The 16,071-nt window shown below is 40.8% G+C and overlaps 2 protein-coding genes across 3 annotated transcripts in view; one reads left to right on the top strand and one right to left on the bottom strand.

Moving 5' to 3' along the window:
* septin8a (septin 8a) overlaps positions 1 to 7,626 on the bottom strand; it is a 42,239-nt gene extending 34,613 nt beyond the window's left edge. The window contains exon 1 of one of the 2 annotated variants that reach the window (XM_086309212.1): positions 7,256 to 7,626. In XM_086309212.1, coding sequence (XP_086165338.1) covers positions 7,256 to 7,285 — 30 coding nt within the window. In that variant the 5' untranslated portion in view covers positions 7,286 to 7,626. The remainder of the gene's footprint in view (positions 1 to 7,255) is intronic. The other variant, XM_086309213.1, reaches the window with a different exon arrangement.
* A 2,381-nt stretch (positions 7,627 to 10,007) lies between these two features.
* Positions 10,008 to 13,046, top strand: sowahaa (sosondowah ankyrin repeat domain family member Aa). The gene has a single exon (XM_086309211.1). The coding sequence runs from the start codon at positions 10,110 to 10,112 to the stop codon at positions 11,721 to 11,723; it is 1,614 nt and encodes a 537-aa protein (XP_086165337.1). The 5' UTR covers positions 10,008 to 10,109; the 3' UTR covers positions 11,724 to 13,046.
* The last annotated feature ends 3,025 nt before the right edge of the window (positions 13,047 to 16,071 follow it).

Here is a 16,071-nt window from a genome sequence, read left to right as displayed (position 1 = left end):
GCTCCGAATACACAGAAGATGACTTTTAAACCTAACTGAACTGCATAATACAGGCTGGAAAGTGTGTGTGTGTGTGTGTGTGTGTGTGTGTGTGTGTGTGTGTGTGTGTGTGTGTGTGTGTGTTCGTTCAGGGGTTTCGGGAGGTGAACGAGAAAACAGGGCTTAATGTGTCAGGCAACACAGCTGGAGTAATCCAACATGAGCTGAGATAGGCAATACTGAGCTGAGCTGCAGCACATTGGGGAGATTACTATACTACACTAACATGTGTTAAAAGTAATAAATATCCTATATGCATTGATAATATGAATATTATTTAAACAAAGACATCAATTTCACTGCAAACCCCACAACAACAGACAGAAACTCCCTTCATTACATATCGTTCTGAATTTATTAATGAACATTGTATTTATAAATGTGAAAGGAGCAATAACACAATAATTGTGCATTGTAATAGGTGCATGACAGACTGAATATATTAGTATGCTAAAACAAGGGATAAGGCCGGTTTCAGTTGTGTGCACTGTAGCTCCATAATCATCCTCGATTTCCAGTTCGAGCAGTTTATACAGCTCTTGTTCTTAAGTCTGAATACGTATATTGTAAGTCGCTTTGAAAGGAAAAAGCAATGAATAACTGCAACGTTTGCAGGAGTCGGTTTCAGGTTCACCGAGATGAATGAGAGGAAGAGGCTGTGGCCATTCTTTCTTTGTTATTCGCTGTAAACTCAGACCTTGTCAAACAACATTAGTCGGCCTGCTAGTCAGCATTGGTAGTCAGCCTGCTGAATGAATGAAGCCGGGTAGAGATGTTCAGATAGAGCAGTGGTTCTTAACCTGGGTTCGACTGAACCCTAGGGGTTCGGTGAGTCGGTCTCAGGGGTTCGGCAGAGCCTCCGCCGTGACATGTACGGCTCATTTTGTGCACCAGTAAAAAACATATGCATGTCTTGAATTTGAAAAAAATCTTATTTTATTTTTCACTAAAGAGGGGTTCAGTGAATGCGCATATGAAACTGGTGGGGTTCGGTACCTCCAAAAAGGTTAAGAACCACTGAGATAGAGGGAAGGGAGCAGACTATGATATTGTGCCTGTAAGCGAAACTAAACTCTGGATTCCTGAGTAGGTTTTAAAATAGGAGTTAAAAATTTACATAAGCCTGTATTTATCCAGGAAATTATAAATAAAGGCTTGCGTGCTGCTTTTCCATAAACATTTTTGTACTTTAAACTCTGAAAATGTGTACTTTAGTTTGTAAATGTACTTCTTCAAGCTCACAGTTCCTATTTAATACTTTTCTAGACATTTAGAGCATAGCTAAGCTTAAGGAGGGTTTTTTTTACTTGTAAACCTGCTTCTGTGGATATTCCTCCAAACTTACTAAACCACAATGGTGAAACAAAAATTCAGAAAAACAACAGGGATTCTGACTCACTCTAGATCATTTTGGGTTGACCTCCTACACTGAACCTAATCACGCTGTCAGTAGCGCATGATTTTTGTGTGTAAGTGAGTGACACATAAGAAGCAGATGGAGCCCGTGAACGGCTGCTGCAAAATGAGCGCCCAGGCCTGACCAAGAGTGTTATCTTTTAGGAGAAGACAGCACAGAACTGCAGACGTGGACACAAACTCCCCAAGCTGTCACTCGACTGGCTGAATGTGTAAGTGTATGCACTGGACTGACTGCAGGAGGAAGCACTCAGTTTCCTTAGTGTCCTTAGTGCAGTAAAATGGCTATCCAGCCATGTGCAAGTACTCCACTTTAAGTAAAAACTTAACGAATCAAAGAAGTTGGAAAAATAAAAATGGACTGCAATGACATTTCATTTCTCAAAAAGAAAAACAGTGCAGAAATAGTTCAGACAGAGAGTTGAGAGTTGATAAGAAACTCATTCATTGCAATGAGTGCAAGATGTTGCAGAACTAAATGTGTTAAATAAAGCACTTTAATTTCAGCTGCCAAAACACTGCACATTATATTGTTAATATAGATTTATTTTAGAGATTATAGATTTAAGATAGATTTCACTTAAGCAAAGTGTGACGTACAGCCAAAAAATAATATTATGTTAAACATTTCTCCATCTTTGGTATTTTTCAGGGAGGCATTAAAGGATTGCCTAGTTCACTATACATTCTTTTCACCCTATGTAATTCAAGCCAACTGGATTTCTTTAACAACATGACAAATCTAAAAATAAACCTGCCCGTTTTTTTTGCTTTCTGGTCCATTTAGATTTGATGTCGAGAACATAATAACACCCATCAGCAAATACAGGATGTATAACCAACAGACAAGAACAGTTAGGGAAACTATGAGGTATCTGACTGTCCACCAACCCACCCGAGCTAGCTCGGAAGAAGAGAAAAGCAGCGGCACAAAGTATGTCAGGAATGAAAAGCTTCTGGTTAACTGTCTCAGGGTGAAGAGACAACACAGTTCCCAGGCCACCAGGAAATGGTTGCACAGAAGAGGCCCCAGGTGGCTCCAAGTGAAATGAGCCACAAACAATATGGGCTAGGTTACAATGCTGCTCGCTTGAAACTAGCCGAGTTACTAAAGCCTTTTATTATTGTTGCAGATGAAAATCCGATGTGAAACAAAAAGAATGGCACAAGTAAAGGTAATTAAAGGTAATCAGTTTCAAGGTCCTCACCGTCACATCTGCATGGTCTACTGGGTCACCCAAAAAGAGTTGTGATACGTTTTTTTTTTTAATAAAACCTGTGCAAAAACTAAAAGAAAAGCTCTAATCTCAGTTTGTTCTGTAGTATGTGTATCCTGCTCTGCAACCCTAAAGTCAGTGAAACATGTAACCATTTTCATTGTATATTCTGCCACATGTTTAGTTATGATTGTTTAAGCTACAAAATAATGAACCTCTGCACGGGATCACTTAATCAGGGACCGAAATACTGCTCGTCTGCCGCTCTTATCCAAGCTAGTTCTTTCTTTAGAAATGCAACTCAGTGCTACAAAGCTGTGGATATTCAGTGAATTTCTGGGCTCTAACCAAGCAAGCCGTGAGATCATTTTTTCAAACATTCTAATAAATATGTGATTCGGATCTGACCTGATTATAAACTCAGGCAAAAACCAAGCTCTGTTTCATGTGCCCATCAGTCCACAGAAACACTCGGCCACCGGCCATCAGTCGGCCCCTCCCTCTCTAGCCATCTTCTTTTCAGCTGTCTTCCAGCCTTCTGGCCTACATCCCCGCCTGACTGGTGTCTGCAGCTTGTGTCTGCCTCAGTGAACCTCCACCTGACAGACAGCAGCAACCACGCACAAACACACAGTTGCAGCTCGTGTTTGTGTGTTTGTGGGCAAGAAAACTTCACACATTACTACTACTACTTTAACATCTTGATGTAAAATTTGTTTAGATATAGTTTGTCTGTTAGCAAAGACAGAATTCATCCACTTGAATGTGGCATGAAATGAAATTACTTTTATTGTGATTCAAACTGCATATACTGTATTAAGCTTTTGCAGGTAATGAAAGTGCAAATGACATTTTGGGGGCTTCTTGTCACACTTTGGGTTTGATTTGACTTAGCATCTGTGAAGGGAGGAGACCACAGGACAGCCTCAGTGACAAACCCACACACGCACACATTTATCACTCTTTAGCTGAAGTGGCTGCTGACTGGTGTTTCCTGTCCAATGTGTAAGTTCATGAAAGTGTAACTCTGTTTTTGCGTTACTGTCAGGTCGAACCACACCTACAGACTTCTGCTCCACCGGTTCTCAGCAGCTGCCCATGCTGGCAGCGATGTTGTAATGGTAAAAATGTTGACGGTTGAAATTTGAATGACGTGTGCCTCCTCTTGTCTTTTATGCTATTATAACCTGCCCCACGCTCATGAACATGCTTACATTACTACTGAGCCTCACCTGTAGTAACACCATCCATGCCGAACAGGAAAGACAAAAGGGAAAAAAAGGAGTGACAGATGGGAAGTTGAGACAGGAACCATTTTACGAGACAGATGGACAGCATACTTATCTTTATGGGGGTTCCTTACCATTAGAAAAGAAGAAAGTATGTTTTTGTTTTTAACTTATCCTATCAGCCACAAAAGCAATGTTTTGTAGGTCAAAGGTAAAAGTGGAATAGATTGGATTAGCTTTACTCTCACCCATGCATGCTAAGTACAATATAAGCCTTCTTGTTTTAAGATCTTATACTAACTAGCAAACACGATGTTGAATACTTCTGGTTGATACTTCAAAGTTGATTTAATTCAAAAATGTGGATCCCAGGGAAGAAAAACTCCAGAACGTAAAATATGTAATTTTCTTTGTGTGCTAATTTTGAATGAAGTAAGAGCTTGATTTGGCTAGTCATATAAAAGGAAAAGGAGCAACCAACTGCACAGTCCATAGTCCATACATAAATATGATTTTGACTTAAGAATCTACCTAACGCAGTTTTCTCTTCTGCCCTTCTTATTGGTATTTACTGATGAAACTGGAGGGACCCTACCTTCTGTTTTACCGTCCACTTTGCCAAAAATGGCCAAATCAGTTCTGGGTTAATGAGCTGATGGTTGACTTAATTTTAAAGAACACAAATATTCATCTGGAGCAAATTCCATAGAGAAGAGCAAAAGTTTGATTTAGAAAACATGATGTTTGGAGCTGATGCCAATTTGAATTTTTAAGGAATAAATATCACAATATTGATGTACTGGACATCATAACGTATACATGCAACAGCTACTTTTTGCTGCTCCCCTATTCACAAGGGATCACCACAGCGGGTAGCTCCGCACGTTTAATTTGGCAGAGTTTTAACACCGGACATCCTTCCTGACACAAGCCCAAAGGCATTTGCGTTTCCTCCTGGGATGGAACTTGGGATCTTTCGCTTGTCCTGCGAATGTTTAAACCGCTACTCAAATACAATATGTGAGTTACACTAGAAAGGGAAAATAACTTCGCAGCAAAGTGGTTTACTAACCCGTTAGCATCTAAACACGAACACACTGCTCATCTCCACGCTGCCTGCTCAGCTGTGGTGTGCACCCTGCTCCATGTGCTGCAGGGTGCACAACTTAGCCAGAGAATCTTTTTCTACATCCAGACATATCAGCGTACAGTTTCATATATCAGATCGGCTGTAGGTATGGGAGCGTGTCTAGCCGCCAGTCTATCCGGTTCAGCTGTTCATTGTGGACCACACTTTGTTACATTTCACTGATATCTAAGAAAATAACTGAGCTACATACATGGTAATCCTCATTCAGCCTATGCTGACATTATTTTGCAAATTTAACCTCAGTATATAAAGAATTGGGAGACAGATATTGACTCATCACAGCTGAGGCTGCAGCTTGGATGTCATGATTCATCCGATTCACCAGGTTTGACAAGCTCGCCCGAAGGCCGTTTAAGCCCCACAAGTTCTATATACAGCTTACAACGCTGATGGCGGTAAACTTGAGCCACACTTTGACCTAAACAATGTGATACAGGCGTGTTCCTTCTTGTTCCAGGATGTGTTTCATTAACAAATACATGTGCAACTAGAGCACCAGCTGTATGAAGACATTGTAAGCACAAGTTAAATAAGCTTTTAAAAGAGCAAGGACCTGCCTGCTCGCCTGCTTGAGTCCTTACTCCACATCTCTTGGCTTTAAGCACTTTATGGAGCTAATTTCATTTCACGCATGCAGTCCTCACAGGAGAGACAATACTCTTCAGGGTCAGTAAGCACTGTGCCTCCTGAATGTGCTCGGGCTTTTTTTTTTTCTTTTTTTTTTTATTGCATCCAAATTAAAATGAACATCATTATTTTTATGCTACACACTCTAATGCAATCAATAATCGAGAACGACACACATTGTTAGGCAGTTGGCTTGTATTGATCACTTCATGTGGATCCGGCCTAGAAAGTTATCCCAGCGCTACAGGCTCCACCGGATGGGGCTGACGTGGAAAAACAATCCAACCAAGCACACATCTCTATCAATAGCTGGGTGTAATTAAACAGTACTCCCTTTACACAAACTGCCAGGCCAGCAGGTCAGTTTGTTCAATGTGGTCTCACTTAGTTCAGGATGTTAGACAGCTGCGTTGCTGCCAACGCCGGCCTGTTTCGCTGCATTCTCAGCATTTTTCTCATTAATCAATCAATCCTCTAAATTTCGTATTCCAAATGAGACATTTTGGAAACTTCCACTGGGCTCTGAGCCCCCATTCCTGGATACCTTCCTAATTTAAGAAATGCGAGGAGTGCAATATCCTCTCTTTATTTCTGGATCCTCTCCTTTTCTTCGCAGACATGTGTTGCATCAATAAGTGGTAGGAGTGGCCGGGAGTGTGTCCTTAATCTCTTTATCCCTGCAAGTCAGCTCTGCTTACAGCCTAACACAGAGATCTTTTCAAGCATTCATTTGCCACTTTACTACAACATCATCATCACCATTATTACTAACATCATTCATACACTCACCTATTCTTTGTCATGTGACTTTGTGGGAATTCACAGAGAATTTTCAGGTATGTTTTGCGACACTTCACTGTACCTACAGAGTCACACCTGAATGACAACATGGCATGTTACTATGGATGTAATCCAGGATGCATTCCACCCTCAACTGATACTACTCTGCCCAGCCTGCTACTGTGCCACTGTACAAAGCAGTATCATGAACTGACATACCCATGGCTGTAAACATAACATTTTGAGTCTAAGGAAGAAAAACACAAGTGTATTTATCACTCATCACTGCGATTAATACACCTAAAGGAGTCTTCAAGTGGTAATTTTATCCACTGGCTAGCCAGTGTACATGCCTTACTGTGATTCTCCATGGCGGTTGCAATGTTTGTTTCCTTAATTTCTAACAATCTCAACAGTAAATAGTTTAATGTTTCCATACGCTACACCCATATTTTCAGCAACGCGTCCACGCGTGTAAACGCAACCGAAGAGAAAAAAATGCATTACACGGCACGACATTAAAAATAGTCAACTACTGTAGCGTACTTAATTTCCCCATAACTGGGAAAAACACAGTCACCATCACCGAAATCACTCCCACCATCTCGCCTGAGCCCACAGTCCAGGCTCCAAAAGCGGGGGAGGCTTAGCTACATACATACCCACACATAGACAGCAGCTAACACACACTTTTACTAATCACAGCCAAGTGTGCCCGTAGCTGCACTTGCAATGTTTACTGCTCCTAGAAAACAGAGAGGGGAAAAAACAAGGAGCTCCGGATAGCATTTGCTTACCGAAAACACGTCAACGTCCGTGGCAGCCATGGTGCGGAATGTATGGTGTTGGTGTGCTGAAGCAGACCGAGCAGAGGCGAAAGGGAGCAGCCCTTGTGTCTCCGTACTAGCCTGCTAAACTACTGACTGAGCTGAGCTGACAGTGATAGGAAGAGAGGGACACAAGGCGGAGAGGAGCTGCTGAACTGGGCAGGGAGGGCGCTAAGCTAGGTGACGAGAGGACTCCCTGCTACTTCGGTTCTGCTTCGCTCAGACACGCTACAGTTTTTCATTTGCTTTTAAAACGGTACTAGTGTAAAAGAACAACAGTTATTTTCTTATTTTTTATAAACTGATTATATATAAGGGAAAGGGTGAGAGAGTCGGTACTTAACGGCTGTTTGACGGAGCACTGTTTGCGCATGCGTACGCACATTCCACATTTTTATACATTTTTGCTGTTTTCACATGAAGAAAGCTATTTTTAAGTAGCTTTTCATTATATTGATTATCAAAGTGAACTACAAAAGATGGTTGCTATGTAGTTTTTATTAAGCACTAAAGAGTTTCCAGGCGATATAAGAATAAATATTTATACCTAAGTTAAAGTCGAGCGTGAACTATCCCAAGTATAGTTGACATCTTTGGTTGTGACATATACTTTTTCAATATGGCCAGCTTTCTCAATCGCTGCAGGAATGTCATGTTGCACACTCTGCAAGCCAGGACAGGAGCGAGCAGCAGAGATATGTGTCAGTCAGAGATGGATATCATAAAAAAAAAAAAACCTAATCATTTGGATGCCAGTCAAAACATGGCATTCATATTAAAATTAAGCTAATTAGGTCAGAGATTGAGTTTACTAGAATGCAGATCAGCCAATCAGAGAGTTGGAGCAATCCGTCACGTGATGTCGCGATTTTCAATATTTTTCTGTTATCTGTCACGCAAAAAAAATAGAATTTGTATCTTGTATGTGTGTATACCAAACTGGCTTTATTCCAGATAAATGAATGGTATTACTATCATGAGTAAGAGCAGTGGTTAAGTTATAAGATACCGTTGCAATAATTAGGATTTCCAAAGAACTAAGTGGCAAACCTCCAGTACTCAAAAGTCAAGCTCGCACATGCCACAAACTGCAGTTCTTCTAATGTCCACTTGCAGCCTGCTCGATGAGTAAGTCAGTCTGTATTAATTACAATGTTGATGTTAAAGTGCCCAACTTTATCAGGAGAAATAGAAGGAAGGTCGGAAAGAGTTGCACTGCGTCTTTGAGGATCTCAAGAGCACATACTGGAAGAATTAAAAGAAGTTAAAGTGACTAAGTGGCATTTTAAAAGGCTGGTACAAAAAGGCTTTTGGCCTCTATGGATAGTGCCCCCCTTCATTGGGGAGATGCATAACTCATCCATGTGGATACTGGAGTTGGGTGTGTGGCTGTCTGATTGACAGGCACAGTCTGCCGTGATAGTGATGTGTTGTATGGCCATGTTGGTGGTGTTCCTGCATCATTATAATAATGTTGGTCCACAATGCTGATGTGATGTCATAGCTTGATGACTGTGATGAGAAAGGACAAAAAAATCCATTTGTTTATATAAAAATCTCTTCTGAAACAAATGTTAAGCATTTCAAGTGTTTTCCTTATTAATTAATGCAATTAAATAATAAAGTTAGGTTTGCTGTTAGCCACATTTAGGTTCCTCATCCTGGTTTGCTTGGGATAGTTTTTCATTGCTTTAGTTAACTTCTTGGTTAATGCTAACTGAATGCTCACACAACATGACTGACCAGTTGTAATGTTTATTCTGGAACAACATTATGATGAAGATATAAGATATATAAGATAGGAACAAAACTAACCTGGCGATATCAAATCGTATGTGGTGAAATTATCTGACAAATACTATGGCTCGCTGCGAGGTACAGACTATCAAAGAAGTCTTTGGTTCAGTTTTGTGGAGTAAAATTGCAGCAATTTATTAGCCCAATGCAGTCAACAAGATAGGATGGCCACAACAGCCACAACAATGATGCTTCCAATCAGATGGGTGAGGTCACGTTGCTATGTCCATCTTTTATTTACAGTCAGTGATGGTAACAGATTATATAACCTATATGACATTTTCAAAATACAAAAAAGAAATAATGAACCCACATTTCATTATAAAATATATGTAACTAGATTGTAACCACAATGATTTATTAATTAATTTATTTATTATTTTTAATCTTTAAATTCCATTGTCACCATTGTTTACAACAACTTATTTTGTTTGTTTGCGTTTCTTGAAAAGGGGGAAATTACTTTTTTTAATGTGGCTGCATTAGTTTGTATATTATTATTATTTATTTATTTATTTATTTATTACTTTATTATCATTATTATGATTAATATTATTTAAAGTGTAATATTTTCAGTGTTGAAGTATAACCCTTGCATATAAAGTATAATCCTTATTACAAACATTTCATGTTTGTGAGTACAGTACCTACATTTCAACACCTCATGTGAGCCTAATCCAACATTTTTAGCCTAATTACCAAATATTTTCTCCTTATCATTTATATGTACTTGTAGCCTACGAATAGGAACAAAGTGATGCTTTTTGTTTTATTTTACTGAGGTCTACTTTGTTGATTTACCGAAATTTTTGAGCATAAGAATGTTGAACTACTTTGCTCATAGTAAAATATGTACATACATTATTCAAATTGTCCACGTCCTCACTTTCCCCGGAAAGAGCCTCCTCCAGGTGTGGGGAGGAGAGGGAGCGTCCAGGTAAAGCGGTCTGTACCGTCACACGGATAAAGGTGTAACACACCGCGCAGCTGTAAGGAGCTTTCGCTTTTTTCTTTTACAGCTTTAATAATGATTTTGACACAAGAATCCATCCTGTCTTTGCTGGTAGCGGAGGGTGGAAGAGTGAAGAAATCCGACCTGGTTGATAAGTTCAGAGAGTCGGTGGACACCGCGGATCCCGAAGAAAGAGAACGGAATAGGGAGCTTTTCAAGACTTTTGTCAACAATGTAGCGTTTGTGAAAGAAATCGACGGCGAACGGTATGTTGTCCTGCGGAAAACCTATCAGCATTTGTTGGAAGGTCCAAAGATCCATGTGGAAAAGCCTGAAAATGAAAAGATCCCGCTGACAGGTGAGCAGCAGCGCCCACCTGCGCAGGCTGGAAGCTCTGAGGATCAGGGAGGTGTTCAATCAGCTGTTACTGAACCTGATCAGGAAGAGGCAAGTGAAAGTAGTGACCATCCCACAGAACTGCTTTCTCCCATACAGATGGCACTGCAAAGGAGTAAATTTGCAAGTGTACGACTTAAAAGGTCGCTGAATGTTGATGTCCAGCTGCAGGATAGAAAGGGAATTAACTGCTCAAATGCGCCTGTAAAGACCAAGCCATATGCCTTGCCTCTGAGGATGCCCCCCAGCGCCACTAAAGTGGAGATCCACAAACTTAAGCCTGACCCAGATGAACCCGAAGAACAACTAAAAACAGATGCTTTCAGGGACAAGAGAAACAAACTTAAGCCTGACCCAGATGAACCCGAAGAACAATTAAAAACAGATGCTTTCAGGGACAAGAGAAACAAACTTAAGCCTGACCCAGATGAACCCGAAGAACAATTAAAAACAGATGCTTTCAGGGACAAGAGAAACAAACTTAAGCCTGACCCAGATGAACCCGAAGAACACCCAAAAACGGATGCTTTCAGGGACAAGAGAAGGATGCCTTCGGCGGAGAGCAGCACCGGCTCACCCCAACTAAGGAGGGCAGCGAAGAGCACCAAGGCATCAGAGGAGCACAAAGACACCAGGATTCCCTCTATGTTTCCCCTGGAGCACTCAGAGCATCAGTGGCTCGTCAATTGTGCCGCCGGCCACTGGAGCCAGGCTTACGGCCTGCTGCTCAGAGACAACCAGCTGGCCGAGAAGAAGGACTTCATGTCAGGGTTCACTGCTCTGCACTGGGCAGCCAAAACTGGGAACAGCGACATGCTTGTGAAGATTATCGAAAAAGCCAGGCAAGGAGGGGTTCACGTTGACATCAATGCAAAAACACACGGGGGATACACTCCTTTGCACATTGCTGCATTGCATGACAAGCAATATATCATTGGCATACTGGTGAAGGAGTACGAAGCCAACATAAGCATCAGGGACAACTATGGCAAGAAGGCCTACCACTATCTCCACAAAGACGTTTCTGAGTCTGTGAGAGAGATGCTTTGTAAGCCCAAACCCCAGCCGGCAGAGGACAGGGCCCTGCATGAGAAAGAGGAGCTGGATTTGTTCCCGGACCTCTCCAAGGGCCTGCATTCAATAAGCCGCCTCTTTCAACCAAACGTGACAGGCCACAAAAAGAAGCACAAGCAGCGGCCGGGCCTGTACTCCCTGAACAACGACCCCATCGAAGAGGGAGAAGACAGCGGCACCGGCTTCAGGCACAGGCCCATGTCAGATGTTTTTATGTGAAAGCAAAGCTCTTCCCTGACGGAAAACACACCAATGACCTTAAAAGGATTTGGTTAATGCTCTCTTTTTTTATTTTTAGCCTACTTTCTGCAGTTATTATTGGAGATAATGATACAAAAAACATGTGGAGGGATTCTATAGAAACACAATTTAAGTGGTTAAGATCAAAGAGAAAAGATTTAAAAAACCTCGAGGTCAGCAGACGCTGTGTGTGACGTTACCTGCATGAGGTGAATGTCAGACAATGGTGGCTCCTGTGAGTCGTCTTATTACTCACACAAGTGTGGGCTTTTGTAGGTGTGGCCCCTTTAGTCTGTCTGTTTTCAATTGAACTGAGCTTTAAAGTTGTACAGAGAATTTTCTACTGAGTCATTTCAATTAAGACCAAAGCATCATCACCTGAGAGGAATCTGCGTGTTCAGCAAACTGGTAATAAGGACTAATGTATAATATCACAGCATTACAGTCACAGAAGTTAGCATGTGGAACAATTGTACAGACAAAGTGGAAAAAAATAGTACATCACTACATAACTTCACAGACCAGCTGAAAAACAACAAACTGAATGAATATAGGAAATGTTCCTCTCGGTGATTGAGTTGTTTCATTGTGTTCTTATGAAGCCTTGTCTTCATTTTTGTTGTTTAAGGTGAGAATAACCCTCTTTTTTTGTCAAAAAGGAGTAGGTCTCAATAAGTGTTTAACTTCTAAATACACCCGTTGAGGTGTAGTATGTATATAGTATGTAAAATTTAAGATGATTTCATATTGTGTTTATATATCACACATGGAGTGTTAGGATGGTTTCCTTGTTTTTTCTTCTGTTTATGTTTTTTATATGAATACTATAGCCAGAATTAACCCCTGGAGGGTCCTAGAAAAATGCATACACTATCGGACCTAGAGCCACAAATCGACCCAAGACCCTCCAGGGAAAATAAATGTAGTGGTTTAGACCAGTTTTCCAGTTCATGCCATTAAAAAAATTAAGGTGTCTGTTTATGTAATCGAGCTTCCATGTCCGATAAGTCATGCCATGAATTCTCTTCCACTGTGATGTCGAACGGGCTGTTTTTCTTTTAACCACAGACTTTAATCTGGTTGATCTTTTTTTGTTTTTGTCAAAGTACCCATTCTTATTCTTCTTTTGATTTCAAGCTAAAGCGTACATACTGACAGGAAGTGAATGCAGAATAAAGACATTCTGTTACTCATTTACTGAGATCAAGACTTGACTTGCTCTGTGTTTTCATTTATGAGCAAGAAATGCAGTGCAGTGATCTCACAAAGCAGGCATGCGCAAACAGGGAAAAAAAACGAGGTGTTAATTTATAGGGGAATTAAACTTCCAGTAGAGAAATATATAATTGTTTTGGAAAGAAGAGACTTAAATATTTGTGCCTCTGAGGGCAGGTTTAGAAGACTAAGCTATTCACTGCTTCACTTTAAAATAGATTAATTATTAAAGGCTGTAAAGCATTAAAAAATTCCCCCGAAGGAAGCCGACTCTGGATTTCACTGTAACATAATCAAATTTACAACAAAAAAAAAAAAGGGGGGGGGGGGTACAACTTGTATCATTCATTAAGGCCGCACAGGTGCTCCATAAATCATTAATGCCCCTGTATTTGCCAAGTAATTCTCCAGGCTTGGCTACATCTCCTGACTTGTCGAGACAGCTGTGATTAAGCCAGGTAAGCATCTGGCATTGAATGTGCGTGGCTGAAAGATCAGAACGAGCTTTGCATACACTTAACTCAGTGTGTGCTGAAAACTGGAGGTAAACGAGAGGCAGGAGAGAGCGGTAAGAAATAGCAACATTTAGAAATAGTAGGCCAGCTCACTATCCCGCCGTTCGCCTGCCCTTGACTCGTCTCCCTCTGCTTCTTGCGTGTCTCGTTATGTCACTTTCCCAGAAGCGTACATTGTTTGTATGTCAAGATGATGTTTCATCTCAGAGCCTCTGGGCTTTATTAAGCAAATGTTCTTTTCTGTGGCTGCTGCGGGGAGGAAACCCAACACGGGTTCAGAGAGCTAGGAGAGTCAGCACATAGAGCTGATGTCAAACTGTTAATGCACATAAACATATGAGTGTTTAAGGATTAAACTGTACCATAGAGAGCAATCAGAGCAATCCATAATTAAACGTTGTCCTAGTAATGTTATACTGCTACAAGCCTAAAAGTGCACTACTGTAGCAAACCATAAAAGAAAAAAAAGCACTATCTGACAGCAAATTCATAACGGAAATCCTGTTCAAATCCTTGTTAACTTTTTACATGTTTTTAATGTAAACAAGCATTAACACAAATGTCTAATTAGCCAATCATTTGGCTGCAACTCAGTGTTTTTAGGCATGTAGACACGGTTCAAGAGGACCTGCCAAGGTTCAAACGGAGCATCAGAATGGAGTAGAAAGGTGATTTATGCGAGTGACTTTGAACAAAGCGTGGTTATGGATGTTTCAAGTATTTAAAAAAACTCCTGATCTTCTGGTATTTTAGCCACACTACCATGTTTATGGAGAATGGCAATGGAAAAAAAGAGAAAACATCCAGTGAGCAGCAGTTCTCTGGGTGAAAATATCTCACTGATGCCAGAAGTCAGAGGGGAATGGCCAGACTGCTTCAAGCTGATGAGAAGGAAACAGTAACTGAAATGACCACTCTTAAGAACCAAAGTATGCAGGAGAGCATCTCTGAAAGCACGACATGTCAAACATCAAAGCACAAGAGCACACTGTGTGACGCTTTTTCAGATAAGAACAGGAAACTTATCTACAATGCGTGTGGGCTCACCAAAACTGGATAATAAGATCAGTGTAAACAGCATGAAAGCATGGATCCATCCTGCCTTGTATCAGCAGTTGAGGCTGCTGGTGGTAATGATGTAATGGTGCAGGAGATATTTTCTTGGCACACTTTGGGCCTCTTAGAAACTACCACATTTCTTTAAGTTAGCTTTAATAGGTTATCAATGTGTTATTAAATGGAAACAGGCCACTTTGCAGCTCTGTTTCCTGCTTATTACATAGAAACTACCAGGTATTCCCAGGTAATAATCACACTTCTTTAAGTGTGCTTTAATAGGTTATTCACCCTACCTTATATTGTAAGGTAGACTCTATAATAATATGACAGCGAAAACAATCATATGACCCCCTATGAGCAAATGGTTTGGCGACAGTGGGAAGGAAAAACGAACTTTTAACAGGAAGAAACCTCCAGCAGAACCAGGCTGAGGGAGGGGCGGCCATCAGCTGTGGCTGATGCGGGATAGTGCACCATGTCAAAAAATTCAAATAATCTCAAACTGGTTTGATGAACATGACAACGACTTGACTGTACTGGTGTCCACTCACTAGATTTCAATCCAACAGAGCACCTGTGAGGTGTGGCAGATCAGGAAATTCACATCATAGATGTGCAGCTGTTAAATCTGCAGTAAGTGTGTGATGCTATTGTGTCAACATAAACCAAAATCTGTGAGCAATGTTTCCAGCACCTTGTTGAATCTGTGCCATGGAGACCAAGGCAGCTCTAAAGGCAAATAGGGAGTCCAGCCTAGTTCTAGTAGGTGTATTGCACACAACCCACATTTCTAATGTCTGTAATTTTAGCAGTAAATTTAATAAAACAACACAATTCAGTCTGTCAGTCTGCCCCAGGGCAGCTGTGGCTACAACTGTAGCTTGCCTCCATCAGTGTGTGAATGTGAGAGTGAATGAATACTGGAATTGTACAGCGCTTTGAAGTTCTCAAAAAGCGCTATATAAATGCAATCCATCATTATTATTATTATTATTACAAATGACACCTGCCAACACCCCCCTTAGTCACATAAAGTGCACATTTATTTCTCTGCATTATGTAATGATTCCTAACAATGTAAGGCAGTGCACCACGGCAGTCTTGCAATATTTATTATGGCCCATAATGTTTGACTTTTTTCATTGCATTGTTGGAAACGTGTAAATCCTGGTAAAATCATAGTTATGTAACATTATGCTGAGAGCTGTCTGTAAGGTGCTCTGTAGATCGAACCACCTCTCAGCAGTCCAGTAATACTGACCTCAATGCTAAAACATATAAATGAATGAACACCTCTGTGACGGTGTCAACGTAATGTATTTATAGATATCATTAAAGCATTTATGGCGGACCAGGTGTACCTAATAAAGTGGATACTGAGTATATTGAGAAAGGCCTGGCATTCATATTGTACACTGTTCAGCAGGAATATATAGTGGCAATAAATCATAGCCATATACCATTTTACCGCAGCCTAGTTAGACTGAGACCAAGCCTTTGTTAGTTTTCATAACCGAGGTGAGTAATGACTGCCAGAA

Source organism: Aulonocara sp. 'chitande type north' Nkhata Bay, linkage group LG10 (assembly GCF_057382095.1).
Source record: "Aulonocara sp. 'chitande type north' Nkhata Bay isolate Kocher_YH1m ecotype deep benthic linkage group LG10, A_spYH_male_GT1.1, whole genome shotgun sequence".
In the NCBI taxonomy this organism is placed as follows: Eukaryota; Metazoa; Chordata; class Actinopteri; order Cichliformes; family Cichlidae; genus Aulonocara; species Aulonocara sp. 'chitande type north' Nkhata Bay.
Note: the sequence above shows the minus strand (reverse complement) of the source record. Positions and strands in the feature narration are given on the sequence as shown.